General features: G+C 47.1%; 3 protein-coding genes across 7 annotated transcripts; 1 reads left to right on the top strand and 2 right to left on the bottom strand.

The window, feature by feature from the left end:
- The first annotated feature begins 10,626 nt into the window (after positions 1-10,626).
- LOC113914682 (thyroid hormone responsive) lies at positions 10,627-13,544 on the top strand. Of its 5 annotated transcripts, none has more exons than XR_003517504.2 (3): positions 10,627-11,161; positions 11,649-11,808; positions 12,933-13,544. XR_003517504.2 is itself a non-coding variant. In XM_027580113.2 (2 exons), exon 1 carries the CDS (start codon positions 10,693-10,695, stop codon positions 11,140-11,142), a length of 450 nt encoding a protein of 149 aa, XP_027435914.1. In that variant the 5' UTR covers positions 10,627-10,692; the 3' UTR covers positions 11,143-11,161; positions 12,933-13,544. The 5 variants fall into 5 exon arrangements, 2 of the variants coding, with proteins under 2 accessions (XP_027435914.1, XP_027435913.1); XR_003517505.2 differs by having other exon boundaries at positions 10,664-10,779; XR_003517506.2 differs by having other exon boundaries at positions 10,671-10,761.
- Positions 13,545-13,758: 214 nt separating this feature from the next.
- On the bottom strand, positions 13,759-14,852 carry LOC113914679 (cytochrome c oxidase subunit 7A2, mitochondrial). The gene has a single exon (XM_027580109.2). It carries the CDS (start codon positions 14,730-14,732, stop codon positions 14,484-14,486), a length of 249 nt encoding a protein of 82 aa, XP_027435910.1. The 5' UTR covers positions 14,733-14,852; the 3' UTR covers positions 13,759-14,483.
- Positions 14,853-15,288: 436 nt separating this feature from the next.
- NDUFC2 (NADH:ubiquinone oxidoreductase subunit C2) lies at positions 15,289-25,939 on the bottom strand. Its single transcript, XM_027580108.1, has 3 exons — positions 25,569-25,939; positions 18,479-18,622; positions 15,289-15,475 (listed from the first exon to the last, which is right to left on the bottom strand). Exons 1-3 carry the CDS (start codon positions 25,735-25,737, stop codon positions 15,426-15,428), a joined length of 363 nt encoding a protein of 120 aa, XP_027435909.1. The 5' UTR covers positions 25,738-25,939; the 3' UTR covers positions 15,289-15,425.
- Between the last annotated feature and the right edge of the window lie 1,171 nt (positions 25,940-27,110).

Here is a 27,110-nt window from a genome sequence, read left to right as displayed (position 1 = left end):
CTGGCCTTCAAAAACCACAAGGAGTCAGCTAAGTGGAGAAGCGGAGGTAGAACTCTTCTGGGGGAAGGAAAGACAACGGTTAGAGAGAAAGCATGAAGTTAGGGAAGTGTCTGTGACGCCCAGGAGCTGAAATGCGGCGGCATGCCTTGCGCGCAGCAGCGGGAGAGTGAAAGTTTTCTGCGCGGGGGGTGGAGGGGTGGGGGGGGTGACAATCGATTGATCCGAATTTGTGTTTTGGGTAGATCCTCTGATGAGGTCTTTTCTGGGCTGAGGTTGGAGACCCTGCTCCCTGGCAAAGTCTGGAAATTAATAAGGTGTAAACAGAGTCTTTCCCAGTCACCTCAGAATTTCAGCTGAGGCCCCAAAGGCTGAGACATTGGCAGAGTTGCTGACCCTGAACAGAGAGGCTGGACCACCTGTGCCGTACCCCGAAGGAGGGAGGGCAGGGCAAAGACCGCCTCCTCACCTACTCCTGGCCACAGGGAGCAAGCTAAATCCCCAGGAAGGTGGGAGGACACTCTCCTTGGAGAGGTGTCGGAGCACTCGGCTCTGCCTGTCCTCCAACCCACTCTTCACCAGGGACTGGAAGAAGCTGTCGTCCCCTCACCTCGAACCAGGAGAGGCTTCAGGAGAACTATTTTGGGAGTCTGAGATCTGGAATCTGGTGGCAGCTGGCAAATGAGGGGCTCCTGGCAAGGGGCTGTTTCCTGTGCAGCACGTGCAGACCCCACAGAAAGGAGCAGAATGTAGGCCTTCTGGAAAAGGACCCCGCGGAAGAGGGCTTCCATTTAGGGGTGAGGGGACCCCAGCAGAAAGAGGCTGGAGGTGTAAGGAGGAATGCTGAAGCAGAGGGGTTGTAAGGAGCCCGCAGGAGGAGGCACCTCCTTCTTTAGGGGTACTGCACTGGACAGTGCGGTGCGTCTCCAAGGAAGCCCATCAAAGTGCCCCTAAGAGAAGGTGTCCGCATAAGGACCCTGCCACGCCCAAGTGACCTCCGAGGCTGTGACTTCGCCTCCCCCGCCGCCCCGGCCAACCAGAAGTTGCCCCGGGGAGGGGCGGCAGCGGCACGCCAGCGCCAGGGCGCCCAGGCTCCTCCCCAGCCCGCAGGTGTCCCAGCCCGAGGTGGCCGGAACCGCGGGAGGTTTGCTGTAACGCAGGCCTGCACTTAAGTAATCACCCAACAAGAAACGGGAAACTCAGAAAACCTAGGGGACCTGCCGAGATTTCATCCGGGAACAGTGAAGCATGAGTCCACAAAATCCGTTCGAAAGGGCAATGGCAGGGGAAAAAAGAAATCGCCTTTGTGCTTTCACCTACTGAGTCAAGCCCCTTTAATAAATAGCTACAAAACATTAAAGACGTCTATCTTGTGAGTGGGGTCCTGGAACGATAGTAAGATTTTCCTCCCACTCTCTCCCCTATCGGCCAACCCTTTTCTATTAAAACGAGGCGGACAATTACCGCCTGGAAACTCGTGTGTTTCCGCTGGCGACGAGTCCCGGCTCGCTGGCTGGGGTTCAGGATCCGCGTCGCTCCAGGCTGCGGAGCTGAGGTCCTCGCCGGCCCTGCATCGCCCCCTGCTGGCGGGAACCGCAGAGGTCGGCGCCCCGCCCGGCCTTCCCCGAGCCCGCAGTTTTTGCGGCGAAGCACCCCTTGGTGCGCGAAGCGGGCAGAAGAAGGGTGTACCCTTGCAGCCAGGACGGGGGCCGCCTATCTGATAGGGGAGGGAGCCGATCTGGTCGGAAAGGTCAGCGGAGGGGGTGAGCCCGGGCAAAAGGGGGTGAGGTAGGAAGAGGGGAAGCAAGGCTTTGGAAGTTACTGCGGAGGGTGCGGTTATATTGAGGAGTCATCAGTATTTTTGCTATTTTGTGTGTCTGGGCTTTTTGCTCAAGTTGGTACCTTTGCCTGGAAAACATTTCCCACTTTTCCTTTTTTTTTTTTTTTAAGAACTTAATGTATTCAAATATATTGAGAATGAATATGAAAACAATTCATGTGCCCATTACTCAGCTTGAGAAATAAGACCTAATAAAGTACCCTTTCACCACCACCCGTGGCTCCTTAAATTCATGTTTTCATTCCCATGTAAATTTTTATTTACTGTTTATGTATGTATTCATAAATATGGATGCAGGAAATCAGAAAAATTGTGATAGATATATCCTTTCTTCTATATATACTGTATAGAATATATGCTACATATGTATACTTTCAAATATACTATAGTTATACAGGGAGAGGGAGAAACATTCCCCCCCTTAGCACCCTGCCTTTAAGATTGTTCTCGTCTTTCCCTGACTTGCGAACTCCACAAAGTTGTTACCCCTTCAGGAAGCTGAAAGATGGTCAAGAGGGTGCAGCTGTCGCCCCTCTCATGCTACTTCAGCCACATCATTTTCTTCTCAACTTATTTTATTCATTGGGCTTCTGTACAAAGTTTCATTTAAAGAACTAGCATGGTAGGTTAAAACAAAGTGGAAAGGGTTGAGGAGTGTGGTAGGCGCAATGTCCTAATCCTAGCATCTGTGATTATGTTAGATTGCATGGCAAAGGGGAATGAAGGGTACAGACGGAATTAAGACTGCTAATCAGTGAACCTTGAGATAAGATTATCCTGGATTACCCAGGTGGGCCTAACAAAATAACAACAGTTCTTGTAACTAGAAGAGAAAGACCAGAAAGGTGGCAATATGAGAAAGCTTTTGCTGGCTTTGAAACTGGAGGAAGGGGCCACCAACCGAGAAATGCAGGCAGCACTCTGGCCTGGGTCCCAGTCTAAGGGCCAGCCCTGTGGGCAGAGTGAGAGGTCCCCCCAGCAAGGGTGTCTCCTGGAGGTCTTCTGTCAGGGACTGGCCATCTTGAAAGGAGGCAGCTGAGCCAAGGCCCCATCACCACTGAGGTTTCTGGAGTCCAGGTACTGGTGTTGACAGCCTGCCCCCGAGGGTTTCCCCTGAGGGGGAGCTCAGTAAAAGTGGGTCAAGTGAACAAAATGGAAGAAAGAGTGAAGAAATAGCTGGGAAGCACACCAAGGTAGACGGATCCCCATAGTTTTTATTCATGCATCCTTTCAGTCAATAAACTAAGGAAACTTTCTTTTTTTTTTTTAAAGATTTTATTTATTTGAGCGAGAGAGAATGAGAGAGAGAGAGCACGAGAGGGAAGAGGGTCAGAGGGAGAAGCAGACTCCCCGCTGAGCAGGGAGCCCGATGCGGGACTCGATCCCGGGACTCCAGGATCATGACCTGAGCCGAAGGCAGTCGCTTAACCAACTGAGCCAGCCAGGCGCCCCTAAGGAAACTTTCTTGAGCGCTTGTGGTCCTGGAGTCACAAGGAAGAATTAGACCAATTTCTTGTCCACAGGGGGTCCCAAGTAGAAGAGAGACAGACATGTTTTCTGTATGAGTGACTAATCTTGTCTGGTCACAGATTTTTTAAAAATATTTAATTTATTTATTTGACAGAGAGACAAAGCAAGAGAAGGAACACAAGCAGGGGGAATGGGAGAGGGAGAAGCAGGCTTCCCGCTGAGCAGGGAGCCCGATGTGGGGCTCAATCCCAGGACCCTGGGTCCATGACCTGAGCTGAAGGCAGATGCTTAATGACTGAGCCACCCAGGCGCCCCTGGTCACAGAATTTTTAAATATCATAGCCCTATTGTAAATGATACATATATCAGTGAAATCCTTCCAGGGGAGTGAATAAAACATGATTAGAAATATAAATTGGAGAGGCGCCTGGGTGGCTCAGTCGGTTAAGCGTCTGCCTTCAGCTCAGGTCATGATCTCAGGGTCCCAGGATCGAGCCCCACGTTGGGCTCCCCACTCAGCAGGGAGTCTGCATCTCCCTTTCCCTCTGCCTCTCCCCCTGCTTGTGCTCTCTCTCTCTCTCTCAAATGAAGAAATAAGAAAAGAAGTATAAATTGGAGCCTCAGTTTTTTGTCAATAAAGTAGAGGTAGGGTTGCATGATCCCTATAATACACTCGACTCTGATAGTCTGGACCTTTGACCCATCTGCAAGGGAGCACTTCTGCCTCTGCCTCTCACTCAGCGAGCCCAGAAGCCCTTAGGCTGACCCCAACCTAGTTGCATTAGTGGGAGGAAGGACTGGGCCCTCCCAGAACTGAGGGACGGGAGTGACAGGGAGGAAGTTGGGAGTGGAGGCTGGATGGAAAGACCTGCCAATTTCCTGGGTCTCCTCTGGTCAGCAAACAGTGAAGTTTGCGGTGGATTCCCTGAACTGCAGAGATGCCTGTATTCTCAAGTAACAGAAAAGGCCCGGGCCTCTTAGGGTGACATGAGGACTCCAGAGAAGGGACCCTGCCGCTCCCTCAAATAGCTCTCTTAGCTGGCCAATGGACTCTTGATGCCTCAAAATTCTCCATTCAGAAGACAGTGGGATTTGGCGGGGGGGTTGTTTTTAGCTTGAAAGAGTCTCTACTTAGTCCAACTCCTCAATTTTGCTGAGACCCAGAGAGGTAGAGTGACTTGTTTAAGGTTACCCAGGGAATTAGTTGAGTCTTTAAGGAGAATATTTTATGATCAGTAGTACTGGTTGTTCCCTCTGCCTCGGAGATAGATCCTCCAGAAACCGAGAGCATTGAGGTCTCAGCACCGGTATTTCTTCTCCCCTGGGGTAATAACTATGTTTGGAGTGAATGCTTGACTCCCTGGCCACAGACATGCCCTGGGGATCTTGTTGAAATGCAGTTTCCAGGGGCTCCTGGGTGGCTCAGTCAGTTCAGCATCTGCCTTTGGCTCAGGTCATGATCCCGGGGTCCTGGGATCGACTCCAGCATGGGGCTCCTTGCTCAGCGGGAAGCCTGCTTCTCCCTCTGCCTGCCGACCCCCCTGCTTGTGCTCTGTCTCTGGCTCTCTCTCTGGCAAATGAATAAATAAAATCTTAAAAAAAGGGGGGGCTGCCTCTGCTTCCCCCTCTCGCACCCGCTTCACGCACGAACAACATGAGCTGTCCCAGGTGCTCCTCCAAGTTTGCTTTGAGCCTGGGCTGTGAGCTGGCACTGCAGTGACACACCGCAGTTGAGAACGTGCCTGTTTTCCTTCTGGAAGTCTCAGTTGGGAGGAGTCAGAGGAGAAAGAAAAGTCTCTGTCGTAAATCCAACTTAGAGGCACTTTCCTTGGGAGGACAGAGCTTTCTGGGGCTCTAGAAAACAAGTAGTTTACGTGAGTTTAGTAGGTGTGGGAGCGTGACCCATAATCTCAGACACCTGTCTCAGAGTAAACGCTAGGCGTGTGGGGACAAGTGCCAGACCCTTTGCTGCCTTGTCATGCACTGCAGAGCTTACTTCTTGCTGGAAAGAGACTTCCAAGAGTTGAAGGAGAGCAATTTTAAGGGTATTACTGCCTTTCCTGTAAGTGAAGATCTAATGGAATGGGGAGCCAATATTGAAGGTCTACAAAATACATTTTGGCATGGATTATTCTTCCAACTGAAAATAAACTTTACATCACAATACAATTTTGTCTGTCCAGTTGCGAAATTCCTAACAATTCCCTTTCATCCAAATGTAGACCAAAATACTGGTCGGGCTTGTATAGATATTTTGGATGACCCCGATAAGTGGAATAAAAGCTATACCTTGAGGAGCATCTTACTTACTCTCCAGGTTATGCTTTCTAATCCAGTGCTAGAAAATCCAGTGAATTTGGAAGCAGCCCAAATGCTGATTAAAGATGAATCTCTGTACAAACAAGAAGTTCTAAGATTTTTCAACCAACCAACACAATTGAGAAATAACAGCCCTGAGTTTCCTAAAGATCCAGATAAACTTATCAGATCAACTAAAGCAATCTCATTTAATGATTACTACAAGACATGGTCTGGAATAGCAACATGAAAAGCCACAGATACTATAGAAGTCCATGTAAGGTGGTCTAGCCTTATCTTATGTCCTTTTGTATATATTAATCTCCTAATTATTAAAAAAAAGAAAAAGAAAAAAATGCAGTTTCCAATTTAGTAGGTCCTGGGCAGGCCCTGAGAATCTGCATTCCTGACAAGCTCTCTGGTGATTAGATGCTGCTGGTCTGCAAACCACACCTGTAGTAAGTAGCAAGGCTCTAGCTATTTTATTTTATTTTACTTTGTTTCTAGTACATGTCACAATGTGATAGTATCATATTTATCTGTGCATATGTTCACTGTGGCTTTCTCCCTGCTAGATACAAACTGTCTGAGTGAGGTGCCTTGTCTGCTTTGTGCCTTGTTATATCTCCGGGCCCAGCACAGTGCAGACACAGGAAGCCCTCAATATGTGAGGTCCCCTGGGTGGAAAAGGGGCCAAGTTCTGGAGGGCAGGGACCTAGATGTCCTATTTCCTCCTGCCTCCCTGTGGCATAGCAGGGAGTAGGAATGCATCAAAGGGGTTCAGTATCTGGGGGTGGGGGTAGAACAGCTCTTGACTCTTGCCCCCTTGTGTTTCTCAATAGGTCAGGACTGAAGTAACAGTGCAAAGAAAAACAGCCTGAGGCTCGCAGATAGCAGATGACGCATAAGTATAAAAGTCATTTTTAAAATTAGGAAACTTGTTGCAACCTTAGTCTGAGTTCATTATCTGGCTGCCTGGACCCAAGCCCAGCCAGGGTCGCTTGGACACTGGCAGTTCCCGAGCACTATTTGTTCATCCTACCCCTGGTACCACATTCACATGGTGTTCCTGACCTGACCCTTGGGGCCCTTTACCCCAGTCCATCTGGGGCCCAGATCAGTTTATCCAACTTGGGGAATTCAGATCCCCTGAGGGTGAGGCCACCAGCAGCTTTGTGGAGGTCATTCCAGGAAGTGCCTCACTCAACCTCAGTTTCCCCACCTAAGAGCAGGGAAGCAAGGGAGGGGGAGAGGGGGAAGACTGGGGAAACCCAGTGACGCTTGAGGTCTAGTCTAGCTTCTGCTACCTCTCCCGCTCACCGGTGGCCAGGACTTCCTTACTAGCAGTGGCCCAGCTGAACCAGATCATCTCCCAACTCTGGGATGTAGCATCTGGAGAGCAAAGACCCCTGAGTCCAGTGGACCTTGCTGAAGCAGAGCCATCTATCCTGCCCCACCACACCCCCTGAAAATAAAGACCCCATGTTCCTTCTTTCCTGCCTTCCTCCATTCCCCTCCCCACTCCTAGAACTTGTCTGAGTTTGGCCTATCCCGAGATGGGGTTAGGACATAAATGCAGAGGCAGAATGACACAGAAGGCTCGGCAACCGTGTGCTCAGGTGGAGGCTCCCAAAGTCTGAGCTCGAGGGGCCCTCACAAAGATCAGCCCCCTCATTGAACAGATGGGGTAGAGGAGGCCCAGGGAGGCCTCAGTTGGCCCCGGGCCACTGGGTCAAAGATGAAGAAGCTGCCACTTGCAGGGCGCTTCTGGCCTGCCCACCATGCCAGGATCAGCTCTCCCAGCCCTGTCCACATCACACTTTCTAGTCCTGAGCCAGAGACCGGGGGCTGGGTTCAAAAGGCAGGGTCATGCCCTCAGAGACCTGGACATGGATTCAGAAGGAGTTATACAACCAGGGCTGGCAGGGCCTTCCCTTCAGAGAGCTCCCAACCCTTCCCTTTATAGCCATGGACACCAGAGCCCAGGGAGCCTACCTGCAAGAGGGCCTGGCAGCAGCCCCAAACCCAAACCACAGGGTCCAGCCTCGTGGTCTTTGGCTGTACCCACTCCTCAGCCATCCTGGATGTCTGAATACAAAGGAAGCCCCACTTTCCGGAGGTGAAAACATTTTAAGGATATTTTTCCTGGGCGCCTGGGTGGCTCAGTTGGTTAAGCGACTGCCTTTGGCTCAGGTCATAATCCTGGAGTCCCAGGATCGAGCCCCACATTGGACTCTCTGCTCAGTGGGGAGTCTGCTTCTCCCTCTCCCTCTGCCTGCAGCTCCCCCTGCTCATGCTTTCTCTCTCTCTCAAATAGATGCAATCTTTTTTTTTTTTTTAAGAATATTTTTCCTGGGATGCCTGGGTGACTCAGTTGGTTAAGCTTCTGACTCTTGGTTTTGGCTCAGGTCATGATCTCAGGGTCATGGGATCGAGCCCCAAGTGGAGCCCCCCTGTTGGGCTCTACACTCAGTGCGGAGTCGGCTTGTCTCTCTCCATCTGCTCCTTCCCCCCACTCTGCTCACTCTCTCTCTCTCTAAAAAAATAAAATCTTTGAAAAAAAGAATGTTTTTCCCAATAAAGGTCAAAAACAAGCAAAAAATGTTTTAAAGCTGAAAATGAATCAATCAAATCTTAAGTAACCTGTAAAAATTAAATTGTTTCTCTTACTCTATTAAAACTTGCTCTTTTCTACTCATAGTTTAGGAAACAGTTTTATGCAAAAGCTTCATCCCGCTGACCGGTGGAGGTAATCCTGGGGTCGTGTGTCTTGCTAAGAGTTTTGCTTACAGTAAAATACTGGGAGAGCAACCTGGACGATGCAGACTTTTGGGACAGGAGCACAGCACATCCCTCCTTCCTTGAGGAGTGATTCTGGAAAAGAGGCTCTCGTTAGCATCTGCATTTGCACGCCACTCCTGGGGGGCCAGGTGTGGCTGCAGCCGCTTGGGCTCCCTCACCTGCCGGAGTCCTCACTACTGCCTCCTGTCGAGCCAGGGACCCTGTTTTTCAAGGTGACTGGACATTATGACCAAAGACCCTAGAATGTATGGAGAAGTGAATCTAATGGTCATTATTCAGCTCGTATCTATGGAGCATTTGCAGCGCTGGGCCCTGGGACAGGTACAAAATGAACTGAAATGTGTGTAGCAGGTCCTGGAATAGAGGAATAAAAGAGGGCTTGGGAAAGCAGAATGAAGACAGAAGTGCCAGAAGGCAGTGCACCTTTACTGAGGTCTTGCAATATGCCAGATATTTGATAAACATCACCGGTAATCCTCACAATGACCTGTCAGTAGGAGTTATTACTCATCCCAACTCCTCCTTGCCTGAGAACTAACAACGTGTATTCTTAGGCAGATTAATTTACCTCCGTAGGCCCCAATTTCCTCCTCGGTAAAAGGGGAACTCCTACCACACATGTCCTTGTTGGGAGGATTGAATTCTGTTTTAAGCACTTTTGCTTCGAAAAGTAGGCCCTCAATCAGGGTCATGATGATTACACCAGAGAAGGAAGCTGAGGCTCAGACAGGATCACTAGCAGACAGGAGCTCAGACTAGGGAGGAGCTAAAGGGAGGTAGAATTCAGTTCAACATAAAGATGAACTTTTTTTTTTTTTAAAGATTTATTTATTTATTTGAGAGAGAGAATGAGAGAGATAGAGAGCACGAGAGGGAAGAGGGTCAGAGGGAGAAGCAGACTCCCTGCCGAGCAGGGAGCCTGATGCGGGACTTGATCCCGGGACTCCAGGTTCATGACCTGAGCCGAAGGCAGTCGCTTAACCAACTGAGCCACCCAGGCGCCCAAAGATGAACTTTCTTACAGCTCTGGCCATAGGCATGGGAGGGATTGGACAAGTGGACGATGGTTAGTCAGGAGGGTGCAGAGGGGGCTCCCACCCTGGGGTGGGGGTGAGGGTGGCTTAGGTGAGAGAAGATCCCCTCCCTGTGCTCTCCTCCTCCTCTCTCCCCACAGCTGGGGCAGAAGGTGGCCTAGCAGATCTTTCCACCCAGGTGCTGTGAGCAGGTGCCTGAACCAGAACTTGACTCTGACATTTGTTGCACAACTGTGAGCCTCTCTTTGGGCCTCAATTTTCTTTGTTATCCCATAAATAAATATAGCCAATGCAGTGTGTGAACTGTGATAATGTGACTGGGCAAAGGATTGTTGTCTTCCAGGACTGAAAATCAAAGGACTAGGTCAGTGGTGAAGAAGCACTGTAACTTGTGGAATTACAGGTGAGAGTTGAGAGAGAGCTGCATTCATCTAGGATCAGCCAGGAACCGTGCTTTGTGGTTTAGAAAGCATTTTCATGGGCTTTATCTTCTTTGATCCTCTCAACACCTCGAATTTACAGCTAAGGAAATGGATCCAGTTAACTTGTATAACTTAGGCAACCTCGTACATCAGTCTAGAGCACTGACTGGAGGTGGGAGAGAGGTGGGGCTGGGCTGGCATCCCAGCTCTAATGGGGCCACAGGCAAGTCACTCTAACCCAGGGTAGAGCTTGATGCGAAGTCAGGTGTTCAATAAGTGTTAGCCAGCAAACAACCAGAAAACACAGCTGGGAAGTGACAGGATTGGGCTTCTGGCTCCCATGTCAGTGCTCTTTGTCCCACACTAAGCTGTTTCATATCAAGACCCTCCTCCCTAGTTCATTTCAAAGCCAGGGCACCCCAGGTTGAACAAGTGCACCATGCACGAGGAGGTTGGCAGTGACGAGGCAGCCTGGTCTCAGAGAACCTGAAAGAATTCATGACTCCCCTGGGGTCAGAGCACCGGTGGCCATTGGGAAACACTTCCCTCTGACTGGCAAGTCAAGCTGAGGAAGGAGGGGGTGGGCTCTTGCGGAGGCAGTCTTGGAGTGCTGAAATGCCAGGGAGCTGGCGGGTCTGTCTTCGGGCAGCTGGATCACCTGATATAGACACGGGTGCTCAAGCCCTGGGATTGGCCTAAAGAAGGGTTGTGTGGCCCCACTGGCTGGGCTTTGGCATGCTGTCAAACTGCTGTCACATCCAGACATAAAAGTATTGTCGAAATAGTGCTGGGACAGTGTGCTGGGCTTAGCAGGCAAGCAGCGGCCACCATGCAGGTGCAAACCAAGCACTACCCCAAGAACTGCCTGCTGACTGTCATGGACTGCTACTCAGCCATGGTGCGCAACATGGAGCAGGTGGTGATGATCCCCAGCCTCCTGCGGGACATGCAGCTGAATGGGCAGGGGCAGCAGGCTCAGGATGGCCCCCCCGATCTCTATAACTGCTTCACCATGCTCAAGGCCATCTGCGTGGATGTGGACCATGGGCTACTGCCCCGAGAGGACTGGTGGTCCAAGGTGGCAGGTGCCAGAGCCCACGGGGCCGAGCATGAAGCTGCAGAGACAGAGGACAAGGAGGAAAGGGTGTTGGGGCAGCTGGACCTGGAAGCTCAGTTCCACCTGCACTTTTCCAGCCTTCATCACATCCTCACCCACCTTACCCTGAAAGCTGAGGAGGTGACAAGGAAATACCAGGAGATAATGGGACAGGCTATGTAGGCTTTGGACTCTAGGGAAGGTAATGGTGGCGTTGGGGGGGATCAGAGTCCACTGAGGGACATTCCAGGGGAGATGCAACCCAGTGGGAGCGGGAGAACCTGGGTCTCAGACAGGCACCCTCACTTCTGGGTATTAGGGCCATAACCTGGGAGGGCTCAGGGCTAGGCCTGTCTTACTGTCTTGACCCAGGCTTGGTAAGTAATGGCCGTGAACTGCAGGGTGATAGTAGGAAAGGTGGCCCGTGAATGCATACCTGTGTGCACATGTCTGTGCTTGCACATTTGTGCATTTACTAGTAAGTATGTGAATGCTTGGTCAATAGCCCGGGTTCAAGTTCTGACTCCACCACTAATGCCTTGGTTTCACTGGCTCACTTCTCTGGGTTTCCGTTTCTTCACTGAAGAGTAATAGTAGTGGTAAAAATAACTACTGGCACTTTAATGGTTTTATAGTTTAAAATCACTTGCATGTCAGTTTTCTAATGGAACCATCATTCCCTTTTACAGATGAAAAAACTGGGGGCCTGAGAAGTGAAAGGAGTCCAAGGTTACTCATGGAACGGCAGAGCCAACATGTGAATGAGCCCTGGGCTAACTCGAATCCAGTCCTCTTTCTCTGTGCTAGTGGACTGCCTTCGCGCCTTAGGATTCTGCAGCCTGGCTGCAGGTGGGGATTGGGGATTACAGGGTAGAGAGAAATCCCCCTCTTTGTGGGTCAACTATACTTCAATTAAAAAACAAACAGGGGCACCTGGGTGGCTCAGTTGGTTAAGTGTCTGCCTTCAGTTAGGGTCATGATCCCTGGGTCCTGGGAGCGAGTCCCACATCCAGGCTCCCTGCTCAGCGGAGAGCCTGCTTCTCCCTCTACCTCTGCTCACCCCCCCCTTTCTGTCTGGCTCTCTCTCAAATGAACAAACAAATAAATGTTTAAAACAAAGTAATTAGAACAAAAATCCAACTTGATGGGACGCCTGGATGGCTCAGTCGGTTAAGCATCTGCCTTCAGCTCAGGTCATGATCCCGGGGTCCTAGGATTGAGTCCCGCATCAGGCTCCTCGATCAGTGGGGAGCCTGCTTCTCCCTCTGCCTGCCGCTCTCCCTGCTTGTGCTCTCTCTGACAAATAAATAAAATCTTTATTTTTTTTAAAGATTTTATTGATTTATTAATGAGACAGAGAGAGAGAGAGAGAGAGAGAGGCAGGCAGAGGGAGAAGCAGGCTCCCAAGGAGCAGGGAGCCTGATGCAGGACTCAATTCCATGACCCTGGGATCATGACCTGAGCTGAAGGCAGACACTTAACCATCTGAGCCACCCAGGCGCCCATAAATAAAATCTTTAAAAAAATAAAATCCAACTTGGTGTCAACTTTTCAAAAAAAAAAAAAAAAAAGAAGAAGAAGAAAGAGAACAAAAGCGCACTCCTTGACCAGCCCAACTCCTTCAGAGACAGGGGCAGAAGTTCCGCGCCGTGTGTCAGCACACCGGGACCTGGTTTTCGTGGAGGCAATCCGGTATAGCAGAAGTTAAAAAAATCTGGGCTCTTGTGCTGGTTCTACCACTGACCTCTGTGCGCCCCTGGACAACGCATGTCAGCTTTCTGCATTGCCATTTCCCTGGCAGTAAAACGTGGAGCCCAATCCCAGAGCTGTGACCACAGCTCTGATAACCTCACTCTTCTCGCGGTGCTGCCGCGCGGCCAGTTTTCCTACAGCTGGCGTTATTTATCCTACTGCGGCAGGCACATGATAGGAATTTACACTGACTTGGTTTTTCAAATTTCTGCTCTCCACAGATCCCTTTAAGTGACAGAAGGCAGACTGTGTGGTGAGGACATGAACAGCTCACTAGCTCTGAGGCAAACTGGAATGGCCTGGAACTGCAGCTGGAAGCAGAGGCGACTTGGTTCTCTGGGATGCTTCCCTGCCTCCCTCGGAGCGCCAGTTTGTGGACTTGGCACCAGGTCACCTTTAGGATGCTTGTTGCTATTCACGACTCCCCTCATGCCTCTCTCCAACTGGGGTGGTGGCCAGGGAGGAGCTAGATATTATGTGCCGCTGTGGTATGGCAGAATGCGGGTTTTCTGCATCTGACGAAATGAAACTCACATCCTTTCTCCCTGCAGTCATTCAGCACGTGATCCTGGACGTTATTTAACACATTGGAGCCTAAAATTCCTCATCTCTAAAATGGAATAGTATTACTGACCTCACGATTGTTACGGAAATTAAACAATTCTTTCTCCCACCCTCACCTTGTACTTGGTCGAGCCCTTACTTTTTACCCTCCAGAACTCAGGGACAGCAAAGTCCCTTGGGATGAATGGTTCACACTCTTGTACCTGCCAAGCATGAATGAACAACAGTTCGTTTATATTTGTTGGAGTAGCAATAAAAAAAAAATAAAAACTTGTATTTATCTTTCTTAGTTTCTCAGGCATGATTTGAATAGATATGGAACTCACCTGATTTTGCCCAGAAACCATGTGCTTATATTCATTCTTAATTTGAAATCATGCACAGAAATAATCTTACAGATCTCCCAAAACTAACCTGATTATAAAATCTGAGCTTGGGAACTTTTTGAACAAACATTTGGACTCAAAAATTCATTAAGTTTATTGCAGGTAGGTGGGGGTTTTTCCTTTTAATGGCACCAAGTGTAGCTGTAGACAGTGTTAGCTGCTAAGCCCACTTTCTCCAGAGTGATCCAGTACAAGCAAAGTCCCCTCTGCAGTATCAGTCTTCTGTTTTCCTGGTCCTGAGCCTTCTCCATCTGAACCACCCTCTATACCGATTGTTGCAGAGAGCTCAAAAATACAAACCTGACCATGTCATTCCACTAAAACCCTTTAGTGACTTCCCACCACCTAGAGGATCAAGTCCAAATTATTCTGCATGATTCAGAAAACCCTCCATAATCTGGCTTACTTTGTTTCGCTTTCTACTAGAACCAGAATAGGCAAACCTTTTCTGTAATGAGCCATATACTAAATATTTCCAGCTTTGCAGGCCATAAGGTCTCTGTCACAACCACTCAACTCTACCCTTGTAGCATGGAAGCAGCCATTGATATGTAAACAGATAAGCATGGCTGTGTTCCAATAAAACCTACTGGCAACACATAAGATTTGGCTCACAGGCTATTGCTTGCCAACTCAGAGCTAAACTTCCCATTTTATTTATTATTTATTTATTTATTTATTTCATGGTAAAGTCTGCCTTATTGGTGGCAGTTAGTATAAGTCAATAAATATTGATCCCCAAAGAAGAACTCATTTATTTATCTGGTCCATAGAGAGCTGAATGAAACTGAACCAACTGCCTGCTGAGATGATAAACTGAAGTCAATCCTGCTTCTTGGGAAATGAAGCCATAGCTAGCTGATATATGGCATATGCTGTTGCACCAACTGTAAGGATCATAGTGGCTCTATACAGGAGGGCATCAGCTACTCCACCCTTTAGATGCACTGGAATTCCATTATCCTCCTGAAATAGCTTTTGTTTCTCTGGAACTTTATTTTCAAACTGCCTGCGTGAAGCAGTACTTATGGTCCTCTGGGCAATCTGACGAAGAGCCAGCAGATTCCACATCTTGGCTCAGTTACTATCCACCAACTGCGACAACCGACCACCAGGAACCTATTTATTTTTTTATAATTTTTTTAAAATTTTATTTGTTTGAGAGAGAGAGAGAGAGAGCGAGCGAGCACAAGAGGGGGTAGGGGCAGAGGGAGAAGCAGGCTCCCTGCTGGGCAGGGAGCCCGATGCAGGACTCGATCCCGGGACTCCAGGGTCATGACCTGAGCCGAAGGCAGTCGCTTAACCAACTGAGCCACCCAGGCGCCCTAAACTCCCCATTTTAAATCTGTCATATGTCTTCTTAAAATTGGGTGAATGGAGGGGCACCTGGGTGGCTGTCATTAAGCATCTGCCTTTGGCTCAGGTCATGATCCGAGGCTCCTGGGATCGAGCCCCGCATCGGGCTCCCTGCTCCGTGGGAAGCCTGCTTCTCCCTCTCCCACTCCCCCTGCTTGTGTTCTCTCTCTCGCTGTCTCATAAATAAATAAAATCGTTAAAAAAAAAAAATTGGGCAAATGGAAACTGATCATTCTCTGATGAAATTATTTTTCTTATGACAAAAATGAAGTCAGTGTTCATGATGACCATTTTAATCATAAGGTGTTAACATACAGATTAACATAAACTTCAGATATACGGAAACATGTACCACCAAATTCAGAAATAACTGGTATCAGTGAAACCAAAGTAAGCATTTTGGAGACTTCAACGCACTGGATGGAATTCTTCAAGAAATTCACCATAAGTTTTCTTTTCTATAAAGGGAAAGATCACAAAAAATTTACTTTTCAATTATGTTTCAGAAATCATATTTCCCAAAGAAAATTAACACTTAATATTTTTATAGACATAAACTCCTAAGAATTTCCTTATGTTCTTGTCCTCAACCATAGTTTGGCAACCACTGAGACATTCCGTTTCACCGGATGAAGGATAACTTTGAAAGAATCTGTGGTGACATCCAGATGGCTGCTTGGAGGGGCAAAGTGCTGCTGGGAGTCCTGACTAAAGGGGTAAAGGAAGGAATGAACAGAGAGGGGCACAGGTCAGCTGGGAGGGCCAGGAGTCAAGGTGGTTAAGCTCCAGGTCCCTGCTGTCAGTGCAGGAGGCTGTTAGCACACCTGCCACTAATCTGCAGCTCAGAGACTGAATGAGGCTGTGAGGCGACACAAGCTCGTGCTGACAGAGGGAGCTAGTGTACAGAGGAGGCAAGAAGCCAGAGGCCGGGGACTGAGGACCGCTCCACCACTGTGTCTCGTGCTTAGGAATCAATATTCCCAAGATTCCAACTCTAACACCCAGCAGTTTTGAGTGTTCCCCATCCCTGATACATCCAGTATTCATGGCTTTGTACTCTAGTCTTTGAACTCTTTGTTGGTAAAAAAAAAAAAAAAAAAAAAGCTGTACCTTTTGATCCACCATAAATATCACATATATGACTGAAGGCTATGGGAATATTAAATAATAAAATTTTAGAGCTAAACAGGACCTTAGAGACCATCCTTCCATATAATGAAACTTAAATGCTTAATATTACACATTTATATGAATAGGAAAATCTATTTAAAATCTATATATTTACAAGTTCAAAAATTTTCTGCATTCATTCATTCACATATGTGCACATCTGTATCATCTGCATACATGTAAAATACAAACAATAAAAGAGTTATATTACAATCAAATTTATAGTTGAAGAGCAATAAGTAGAGTGTGCTGAGGAAATTCCTGTTTGTCACTGGGCCAGGGCTTCTTTGAGATGATATGACTCTCAATCCGGAATCTGCTCAGTGGACAGGTAAATCCAGAATTTGCTCAGTGGACAGGTAAAGATGGAACAAGAGGAGGATTAAGAAGGTACAGGATGGGGGCGCCTGGGTGGCTCAGTCATTAAGCGTCTGCCTGAGGCTCAGGTCATGATCCCAGGGTGCTGGGATCGAGTCCCGCATATCAGGCTCCTCACTCAGCGGGAAGCCTGCTTCTCCCTCTCCCGCTCCCCCTGCTTGTATTCCCTCTCTGTCTGTCAAATAAATAAATAAAATTTTTAAAAAAAAAGAAAGAAAGAAGGTACAGGGTGTACAAAGTGATACACAGCAAGTTCAGGACACAGCGTTTCATGAGGCAGGTTTTTTTTTTTTTTTTAATCTTTTACTTTTTTTAATTTATTTGAGAGAGACAGATAGCGACAGAGATAGCAAGAGAGAGCATAAACAGGGAGGAGAGGGAGAAATAGGTTCCCCACTCAGGAGGGAACCCGACATGGGGCTCAATTCAGGACTCTGGGTTCATGACCTCAGCCCAAGGCAGACGCTTACCGACTGAGCCACCCAGGCGCCCCCATCCTGTACCTTCTTAATCCTCCTCTTGTTCCATCTTTACCTGTCCACTGAGCAAATTCCGGATTGAGAGTCATATCATCTCAAATAAGCCCTGGCCCAGTGACAAACAGGAATTTCCTCAGCACACTCTACTTATTGCTCTTCAACTATAAATTTGATTGTAATATAACTCTTTTATTGTTATTTATTATTTTATTTATTTACAATATATATTATATATATTATATTTATATTAAATAATAATAATTATTTATTATTAAAGGCGGGGTTCTGTGTAGATCAGGTCAGCTATTATTTATTGCTTACTAGCAGAGGCTCTGTACTGGAGGCTGGGGAAACAAAGATGAATTTATAGTCTAGTGAGGGAACAGACTCGTGCATGTCACGTGGTGGATAAAAGGCGTGGGCAAAGTCCTTCTGCCAGGCAATTAGCTCAGCCTGGGGAAATAAGCCCTCCTCAGAGTCTGGATTTTATCCTAAAGGCAATGGGCAGCTACTGTAAGCAATCCCTTTTAGGCATATCCACATTTATCCAGAGACCTGATCTTTGGTAAGGTTGAAGGCAGAGGTGAAACAAACGCTAGTGCAAAAGCAAGAGATTATCAGGGCACGGACCGGGGCAGTGGCAGTGGGAATGGGATGGAGGTTTAGAATTGAAAAATACTTAGGAAGTAGAACAGCAAGACCTGAAGACGAATGAGAATTCAAAGAAAGACTGGAAGATGCTTCCCGGGCTTCTGGCTGGAGGAGCAAGGTGGACAGTAGTGCCACTCTCCGGAGCACAACACAGAACAGGAAGTCTGCACAGGCAGAGGGGACATAAATTCTGTTTGCTGCCTGATGGACACAGAGGTACTAGGCCAGAAACTGGATATACAAATTCAAGAGAATTCTAGTTGATAGGCAAGGATGTGGGAGTCACCAGAATACTGAAGGTACCTGAAGCCACAGGCAGCTGTAAGATTAACAAGGGGCGCCTCGGTGGTTCAGTCAGTTAAGCCTCTGACTCCTGATTTTGGCTCAGGTCATGATCTCAGGGTCCTGGGATTGAGCCCCACATTGGGCCCTGTGCTCAGCAGGGAATCTGCTTCTCTCCTTCTCCCTCTCCACCCTTGTGCTCGCTCTCTCATTCTCTCTCAAATAAATACATAAACATTTAAAAAAAAAAAAAAAAGGACGCTTGGGTGGCTCAGTTGGTTAAGCGTCTGCCTTCAGCTCAGGTCATGATCCCAGGATCCTCGGATTGAGTCCCGCATCGGACTCCCTGTGTGGTGGGAAGCCTGCTTCTCCCTCTGCTGCTGCTCCCCCCAGCTTGTGAGCTCTCTGACAAATAAATAAATAAAATCTTAAAATAAATAAATTAAAATTTTAAAAAATTAAAAAAAAAGAAAGAGGTTTGCTACAGTTAACTTGAAATACCTTTTTCAGGAAAATCCTCTGGATGTGATTTTACATAAGCAAACATATCATGGTCCTTCACAGCATACATATAGTCTTGACGTTTTAAAAGATAATATCCAATAAAGACAAAGGAAGTAACATATAGGAGCTGGCGATGCAAACCTAAAATTCAAATGACAAATCCCAAAGAAAGCAAAAATCAGTCAATGTGTATTTAAAATCAGTTTTGCAGTTCAGACATACAATTTATTGTTATTTCTTCTATCATTCTTAAAAAAAAAAAAGGCTCTTCTACATGGCTCTTTTGAAAAAACAGCCTTGACCTTGATATATCTTCCTAAAGAAATCTGGCAATTATGAAAAGCAACATTAAATCTACAAACATAACTATTAATGGAACCCAAGATTTTTTTAAATGCAGGTTTTATAAATTTCCTCAGGAGAAAAGTTGGATTACTACAAAATCCTGAAAACCTAAATTAACTTGTATTCCAGGACCTGTTCAGGATGTGATGTGACAGAGGTGAAGTCCTTTACTATGCTTGAAAAAGCAATTTGGTTTGTCTCCATATACCAATTTATATTGGCATATTTATTGGTTACCAAAGCAACCAGCTACTCTACAAAAAAATCAATTCTCTTTTTAACTTCTAAACTTTGTACCATGTGTATGAATTACCTATTCAAAAACTATATTTAAAAAAATCATCCTATAATAATGAGACTGGGGAGGATCAAGTCATGTGATCTAGGGAAAGCCAAAATTTAAATTCTGAAGGGGAGATCCAAAGGTCTGAACTTTATACACAGAAGTATCTTTTTAAAAAGGCTAACTACAAGTTTGATTTTTTTTCCTAGAAACATTTATTTAAAATTTAAAACCATATTACTTCATACAGTAAACAGTGCACTTTGATATATCACAGTGTCTTAAAAAGGAAAATAATCAGATTTATTTGGAAAGTTATTTACATCAGCCTAGAATGATTGGCAAGTAACACAGTTACTATGAAACCCAAATTGTTACAAAATGTTTACAAAAAACTATATTCATAGAAATTCTGCAGGTCCACAAAGGGCATCCCCTGAATGGCCCAGAGACCAGTGTGTGGGAACCATGTTGAGTGGGAGTGGGGGGCATCCAGGCACTCTGGTCTGGGTGGTGGGGCAGGCCAAGGGTCTCGCATGGCACTGTCTAGGGGCTCAGCCCTGGGTCTGGGAACCCAAGTTCCCAACAAGGGAGGCCCAGGCAGAGATGGGGTGGGGGTTTGGAGCACAGTGGCATGTGGGCCCCTGGAGCCAGGAGAGGCCCCTCCTCAGGGGGCTGGATTCAGATGTGCTCTGGCGGTGGGGGGTGGAGGGCAGAGGCAGATTAAGTGCACACCAGCCTGATGCATGGGGCCCAAGCAGAAGGCAGGATCCGAACACATGGAAGCTCACGCCAGGTGTCTGCTCCCTTGCAGATTCCAGAGGAGCTCTGACCGGTGACAGGGGCAGGGCTGCTAGCTAAAGGACTGGGATCATGAGGCCCAGGAGGAGCGGACAAGTTTGATTTTCTAGCTATGCCCCAGAATTCTATCCCCAGCCCTCTTCTTATCCCACATGTATTCCTTTGAGGAACTCGTTTATTCCTATAGTTTTATCTTCCGTCCATATACTGGTGACCTGCAAGTGTGTTCAACTCAAACACCCATGCTGAATAACAGATATATCCAAATGTTTGACATGTATGTTCCCCTGAATACCCCCCAAATGAACTTCCTTCCTTCCTATTCATACCTCTTCTTCTTAAATCAGAGAATGATAAGACCATTCACCCAGGAAGTCAAGTCCTGGGTAATAAATACAGTAATCATCCTTTTTTTTTTTTTAACCCTCATCCCCCCATCCAGTCACTGAGTCCTGTCAAGTCCTTATAAATATTTCCTTGCCTCACTTCAGGGAACTCATCTCTCACTCATACTAACTCCTCTCTCTTTCATCTCATTTTCCATTCCACACTTATCCCAGCCTTTACTCTGTCACTAGAGGAATTTTTACTAAAATACAAACCTAGCTTGTCAGCCCCTTGTTCTTCAACTACACTCAACAGGAGACCAAACTGTTAGATAATGACCTCCCAGGCCCTTCATGAGCTGACTCTTCATCTTCATCTGACACTCCCCGATAACGCACATTGTGCTCCAGCAATGCTGAACTACTTTTAATTCCTCATGCAAATTAGATGCCTTCATGCTTTTTTATGCCACCCACTGGTTATTTTTCTGCCCAAAGACCTCCTCAAGATTCAATTCAGACATCACTTCTGCTAAGAAGTCTTCCCAGAACCTTCCTTAATGGGGTTAACAGAATGAACGCCTCTCAGTTAATATGTAAACTGCTATAGAAATTATTTCCATCTACTACCACGAAAAGCCAATGCTTAATTCATCTTTGTATACCAGCACACAGGTAGCACTTAATAAATTTTAATAAAGGGATAAATGGCCTTGGGCAAGTCAATTTACTACCTTTAAACAAGGGTAATACCTATCATTTCACTCTTACAGCAGTGTTATGTAAACCAAAAGAAAATACATGTAAAAATATTTTGGAAAAATGTATAAAACAATAAAAATGCAAAATATTACTATGATCTGGGACTGGACAGGACCCAGACTCTTTTGCATTCTCCTTTACCCCAAACAGCCATTGGTTCCCCTAATGGGCCACCTGCAATACAGTAAACCAAAGTGTGCTCGGTTCTACTTGTGTGCCACTGGACTACACAAGACCCAGACTCCCTATGCTTACCCACATCCCTCACAGAAGACTTCCTGAATGTTTCCAATGATGATGTCAGTGTCCCAGCCCTAAAGGCATGGTGTGGCCTCCTACCTTGTCTGCCTTTCCCTAACCTCTTCCCTACCTCTCAGTGGTGGTCTCCCTCCCACTACATGCACAACCCCTCCACAATCATTTTCCCTTTCTTTATTAAGTGACTCTAAACTTGGAAGCCATGGTGCTCTTTGCAGAACACCATAAATTACTGATCAATAAAAAAAACCTAGAAATCAACAAATATATTTAATTTTGTGGACTACATTCAGATACCATACCAAGACCTAAATTTTCCAAAGCAACTTAGGGACACCCAGGGAACTCAGGAACTCTGGCCCCTAGCCCTTAGATTAAGGGCTTTATACATCATCTCATCTAGTTCGCACAGACACACGGAGGGAGATAGCATCCCTATTTCATAGAGAAGGAAATGAACGCTCATGGAGATAAATAACTTCCCCAGAATCAAATGGCTAGTAGGATGGAGGTGGTGTCAAGCCTAAAATCATGTGCTCTTGACCACTATGCTCTTCCTCTGGAATAGTCTCGATTTAATCTGTACCTCCTTTGTGCTCCCAAAGTGCTCACTGCTCACCTACTTCTATGAAAATACATTCTCTGTTATACCTAGACCCATAATGGACTGTTTACTTGTCTCTCTGACTCGACTAAGAGCTCTTCAAGGTCAGGGATGGTATTCTTCACCCCATATACCTGGTATGTAATACTGCCTGGCACAGAGAAAGAGCTCAGTAAATGCTGAACAAACAAAGATACTGTAAACTGCGTAACAACAGCTAAGAAATGGAAACTTTGTCCAGCACCTTCTGTGTGCCAGGCATTTTATCTATAGAATCTCACTTAATTCTCACAACAAATATGCAAGGACTAATTATTCTCATTTTTTTTAAAGATTTATTTGATGGCAAACAGACACATGAAAAAGTGCTCAGCATCACTCGACATCAGGGAAATAGAAATCAAAACCTTAATGAGATACCACCTCACACCAGTCAGAGTGGCTAAAATTAACAAGTCAGGAAATGACAGATGTTGGCAGGGATGCGTAGAAAGGGGAACCCTCGTACACTGTTGGTGGGAACGCAAGCTGGCGCAGCCGCTCTGGAAAACAGTATGGAGGTTCCTCAAAAAGTTGAAAATAGAGCTACCCTATGACCTAGCAATTGCACTACTGGGTATTTACCCCAAAGATACAAATGTAGTGATCTGAAGGGGCATGTGCACCTCAATGTTTATAGCAGCAACGTCCACAATAGCCAAACTATGGAAGGAGCCTAGATGTCCATCAACAGATGAACGGATAAAGAAGATGTGGCATATATATACAATGGAATATTATGCAGCCATCAAAAAACCCAAAATCTTGCCATTTGCAATGCCGTGGCTGGAACTAGAAGGTATTATGCTAAGTGAAATAAGTCAATCAGAGAAAGACAGTTATCATATGATCTCACTGATATGAGGAATTTGAGAAATAAGACAGAGGATCATAGGGGAAGGGAGGGAAACATGAAAACAAGACGAAACCAGAGAGGGAGACAAACCATAAGAGACTCTTAATCTCAGGAAACAAACTGAGGGTTGCTGGAGTGGAGGGGGGTGGGAGGGATGGGGTGGCTGGGTGATGGACATTGGGGAGGGTATGTGCTATGATGAGCACTGTGAATTTTCTAAGACTGATGAATCACAGACCTGTACCCCTGAAACAAAAACATTGTATGTTAATAAAAAAAAAAAAGATTTATTTAGAGACCAAGAGCAAGAGAGAGCAAGCAAGCGAACACGGGTGGGGGAGATGGAGGGCAGAGGGTAAGAGTCTTGAGAAGACTCCGCCCCACACGGCACTCTATCTCACAACCCTGAGGTCACAACCCCAATATCACGACCTGAGCCAAAACCACGAGTCAGATGCTTAACCAACTGTGCCACCCAAGCGCCCCAATTATTCTCATTTTAGAGATGAAGATACTTTTTGCCTCTGAACAGCCTGACCAAGTAACTTGCCCAAGCCAACACAGATAGGAGACAGTGGAGCAAGGCCGTTTAGTTCCACAGTGGAGTTCTTTCCATTACAACAAACGACAGGCTTGGGGAAATGTGGAGTGGTGATGAAAAGAAAGAAAACCTCATCTCCCTAAAGACAGAAATAGACAAAGATCACTCCTTTCTGTGGAGAGGGGTCATATCCAAGGGAGATGGGATTTCAATACTATTTGAGCACTGGAAATGCTGAGATTTGGGGAGCTGGGAGCTGGCCTTCCGGCATGACATAGAGCTGGAAGGTGGCAAAAAGAGGCACAAATGAGGTGATTCCTGGTTGCCCGAACCACTGTATTAGCTTTCTTAACTGAGCACCTTGGCTCCAATAGTGCTTTGCATTGACAAAGTTGACCCCCCCCCTTTCTGAGATTTATTTATTTGACAGAGAGCATGCACGTGCGAGAGCGGGATGGGGGGAGACACAACAGAGGGAGAGAGAATCTCAAGCAGATTCCTCACTGGGCAGAGAGCTGGGCATGTGAGCTCAATCTCACAACCCTGAGATAATGATCTGAGCAGCCACCCAGGCACCCCAAGTTGACCTTCCTTTTAAAACATAAGACCCCCAGCGGTGCCTGGGTGGCTCAGGCGGTTAAGCATCTGCTTTCGGCTGGGGTCGTGATCCCAGGGTCCTGGGATTGAGTCCTGCGTTGGGCTCCTTGCTCAGTGGGGAGCCTGCTTCTCCCTCTGCCTGTTGATCCCCCTGCTTGTATGGTCTTTCTCTCTCTGACAAGTGGATAAATAAAATCTTTAAAAAAATAAAAAAAAATAAAACACAAGGGCCCAGGGGTACCTGGGTGGCTCAGTCAGTTAAGTGTCTGATACTTGATTTCAGCTTAGGTCATGATCTTGGAGGTTGCTCTCTCTCTAAAAATAAATAAATGAAAAATAAAACACAAGGCCTGGGGGTGCCTAGCTGGACCAGTCGGTAGAGCATCCAACTCTTGATCTCAAGGTGGTGAGTTCAAGCCCCACATTGGGCATGGAGCCTACTTACAAAAAACAAACAAAAAAACACAATGCCTGATTACTGCATCTCTCCACTCTGCACCCCTGCCCGCAACAACTCTCAAAAGCTAAAAAGGTTTCCTGTCTGCCTAGAGAATAAACTGCCATTATCTACCTAAATCTCCTCCTTAGCCTTATCACCCTACCCTGCACACTCAATCAGGAAACTCTTCTAGGCTCAGAGGCCCTTGTCTCCATTTACTTCCACTAGCCTCCCATGGGCCTGGAAGGCTCTTCTCCTAGTATTTGCCTGATAAATCAAAGCTAAGTTCAAAGACACCTCTTCCAAAGCTTCCCTCCTGTTTTCCCTTTGGAAATCCATTGCCCTTAGCACAGCTACCATGTCAGCTATTATCTGACAGGAGACCACCGACACACTACTAGAAAATACAGTCCAGGGGCACCTGGGTGGCTCAGTCAGTTAAGCCTCTGCTGCCTTCAGCTCAGGTCATGATCCTGGGGTTGTGGGATCCAGCCCCGCCTCTCCGCTGATCAGGGAGCCTGATTCTCCCTCTCCTCCCCGCTCGAGCTCTCTCTCTTAAATAAGTAAATAATAAATGAATGGATAGATAGATAGATTGGAATGAATACAGCTCAGAGGTTCAGCCTCTCCTACTCAAAGCAGGAGGGAGGGGGGTCCCCAGACCAGCAGTATCTGGGAGCTTGTTAACAGCAGGCTTCTTCCCAGACCTTCTGAATCAAAATCCACATTTTAACAAGACCCCCAGGTTATTAGTATGCATAGTTAAGTTTGAGAAGCACTGATTTGAATATGCATGTGAGGTCTAAAAACAGGCTACTTCATAGCCATAGGACCTTGGGCAAGATGCGTTAACCCCTCTAAATCTCTGTTTCTTCATTCCCCAAAAAGGATTTTGAGGATAACGACTACCACGCACGTAATGTTAGCAGTGCATGGCACAAAGTATACGCTCATTTTTGCACACACCACTGCGCGAACCAAGAGAGGACCTGGCAGTCCGGTCCCGGGGCCTTCACAGACTCACTTGTGGGTTCGTGGGTTTCAATGACCTCAGTTTCCTGAAGTGCCAAATGACACTTTGGCCCTACCGGGTTCTGAAGAGCTCACGGGACGCAGATGCCCCAGGGAGGCGAGGCGGGGCCTGCTAGGTGAAAAGGCCCGGACAAACGAAAGCAACCGGCCCGCAGCCCCGCGTCCCCCTCTCCTCCCAGCCGACCCAGCCCGCGCAGCCCTCACCCGCAGACACCACCGGCCTCCGCCGGATCGCGTTATCAAGCAGGCCGGAACAGTAGCCCAAGAAGCCGATGTAGGCAAGCCGCGGGTCGGTCAGCTTGGGCGGGGGAAGGCTCCGGGCCTCATCCGGCAAGAACTGTAAGGGCACTCGGCCCGGCCTTCCGCTCATCATGGTGACGCCGTTCCCACTTGAGGCCTGGCCTCGGACCGCCAATTACAAAGAAAACCACCAGGACCACTGCCTGGGCGTACGCCGCGAGCTTTCTCCTCCGAGAACGCCGCTGAAGGGCATGGCGCAGGGCGGTGCACAGCCCAAACACTTCCCGGAGCACGGTGCTGCCGGGACCCCGCGCACGAGGTTCCGGGGTACTAAATGGCCCACGCTGCTCCAGCTCTTGCCCCGGCTAATTCTGGCAGGTAGGGTTTGGGGGCTTGATGCCGTGGGGTAGGGGGTACACGAATTGAGCAAAACTGAAGAAGACTAGTAGATACTGCTTTTTTTCGCTCCACCTCCCCCACCAGGAATTGCCTCTCCCTCCCCTGATCCTGAATGGTCCGTCTTCCAGAATTTCTTCTGTCTGTATCCAGCACCCACAGGTAGGCTTGATAGATTGTTTCAAGAAACGTAATTAATCGAAATCTCATAAAAGCTAGTTTGCATTTCCTGGGTTTCCCATCGTTCACAGGCACACCTTCCAGAACCTAAAATTAAGGTCCAGCCGGCAACAAAGAATTCAGAAGACACCAGGACCTGATCATTTAGTCAAATTCTTGAAATTTAGCCTGGGTGGCAGCACCCTAAAATTTTTCACCTCTGGGTCTTCAGGTCCTCGCACGTGGCACAAGGAAAAGCTGTAACCTAAAGGTTTGAGGAATGAAAGAAAGAAGGAATTTATAATCTTCTGCCAAGTAATTGTCCAGTCTCTGCTTACCTGCCTCCAGTAATGAGGAGCTTCTATATTTGAACGGCTCTCTTTAGAAAACCCTTTCTGATTTGTCTGAAAATGTATTCAACATTTTACCTAAATGAATGCTGATCAAATCAGAGGTTAATGCAAAGGTATATGTATAAAAGGTATTGAGCTCCATAGTAGTAGAATTAAATATCAGTTACGAGAGGTTAAAGGAATGGGGGGGGGGGCGCTGGATGGCTCAGTCGGTTAAGCGTGTGCCCCCAGCTTGGGTCATGATCTCAGGGTCCTGGGATAGAGCCCCCATTGGGACTCCCTGCTCAGCGGGGAGCCAGCCTCTCCCTCCCCCCCTGCTGCTCTCCCTGCTTGTGCGCTCTCTCTCTCTCTCTCTCTCTGTCAAATAAATAAAGAAAATATTTTTTTTAAAAAAAGAGAGTGATTAAAGGATGGACCTTTTGTGCCTATAAAAAGCACTCCCAGCACGTTCTGCATGGAGCACTGGGTGTTATGAACAAACAATGAATCATGGAACACTGCACCAAAAACTAATGATGTAATATATGGTGATTAACATAACAATAAAAAAATTAAAAAAAAAAGCACTCCCAGATCTATAATATTTCAAGTTAGGATT

Source organism: Zalophus californianus, chromosome 11 (genome assembly GCF_009762305.2).
Source record: "Zalophus californianus isolate mZalCal1 chromosome 11, mZalCal1.pri.v2, whole genome shotgun sequence".
NCBI lineage: Eukaryota > Metazoa > Chordata > Mammalia > Carnivora > Otariidae > Zalophus > Zalophus californianus.
The sequence above is the reverse complement of the archived record's forward strand: the minus strand, read 5'-3'. Positions and strand labels throughout refer to the sequence as shown.

Excerpts from the sequence above, each read along its gene's own strand:
- LOC113914682 (XM_027580113.2), top strand. The coding sequence starts at position 10,693 with ATGCAGGTGCAAACCAAGCACTACCCCAAGAACTGCCTGCTGACTGTC.
- LOC113914679 (XM_027580109.2), bottom strand. The coding sequence starts at position 14,732 with ATGTGGAATCTGCTGGCTCTTCGTCAGATTGCCCAGAGGACCATAAGT.
- NDUFC2 (XM_027580108.1), bottom strand. The coding sequence starts at position 25,737 with ATGATGAGCGGAAGGCCGGGCCGAGTGCCCTTACAGTTCTTGCCGGAT. Across the intron at positions 18,623-25,568 it reads GAGGCCGGTGGTGTCTGCGG|GTTTGCATCGCCAGCTCCTA; the intron begins GTGAGGGCTGCG and ends TTTGAATTTTAG. Across the intron at positions 15,476-18,478 it reads AGAGGATTTTCCTGAAAAAG|AAAAGAAAACTTATGGTGAA; the intron begins GTATTTCAAGTT and ends TTCCCTTTATAG.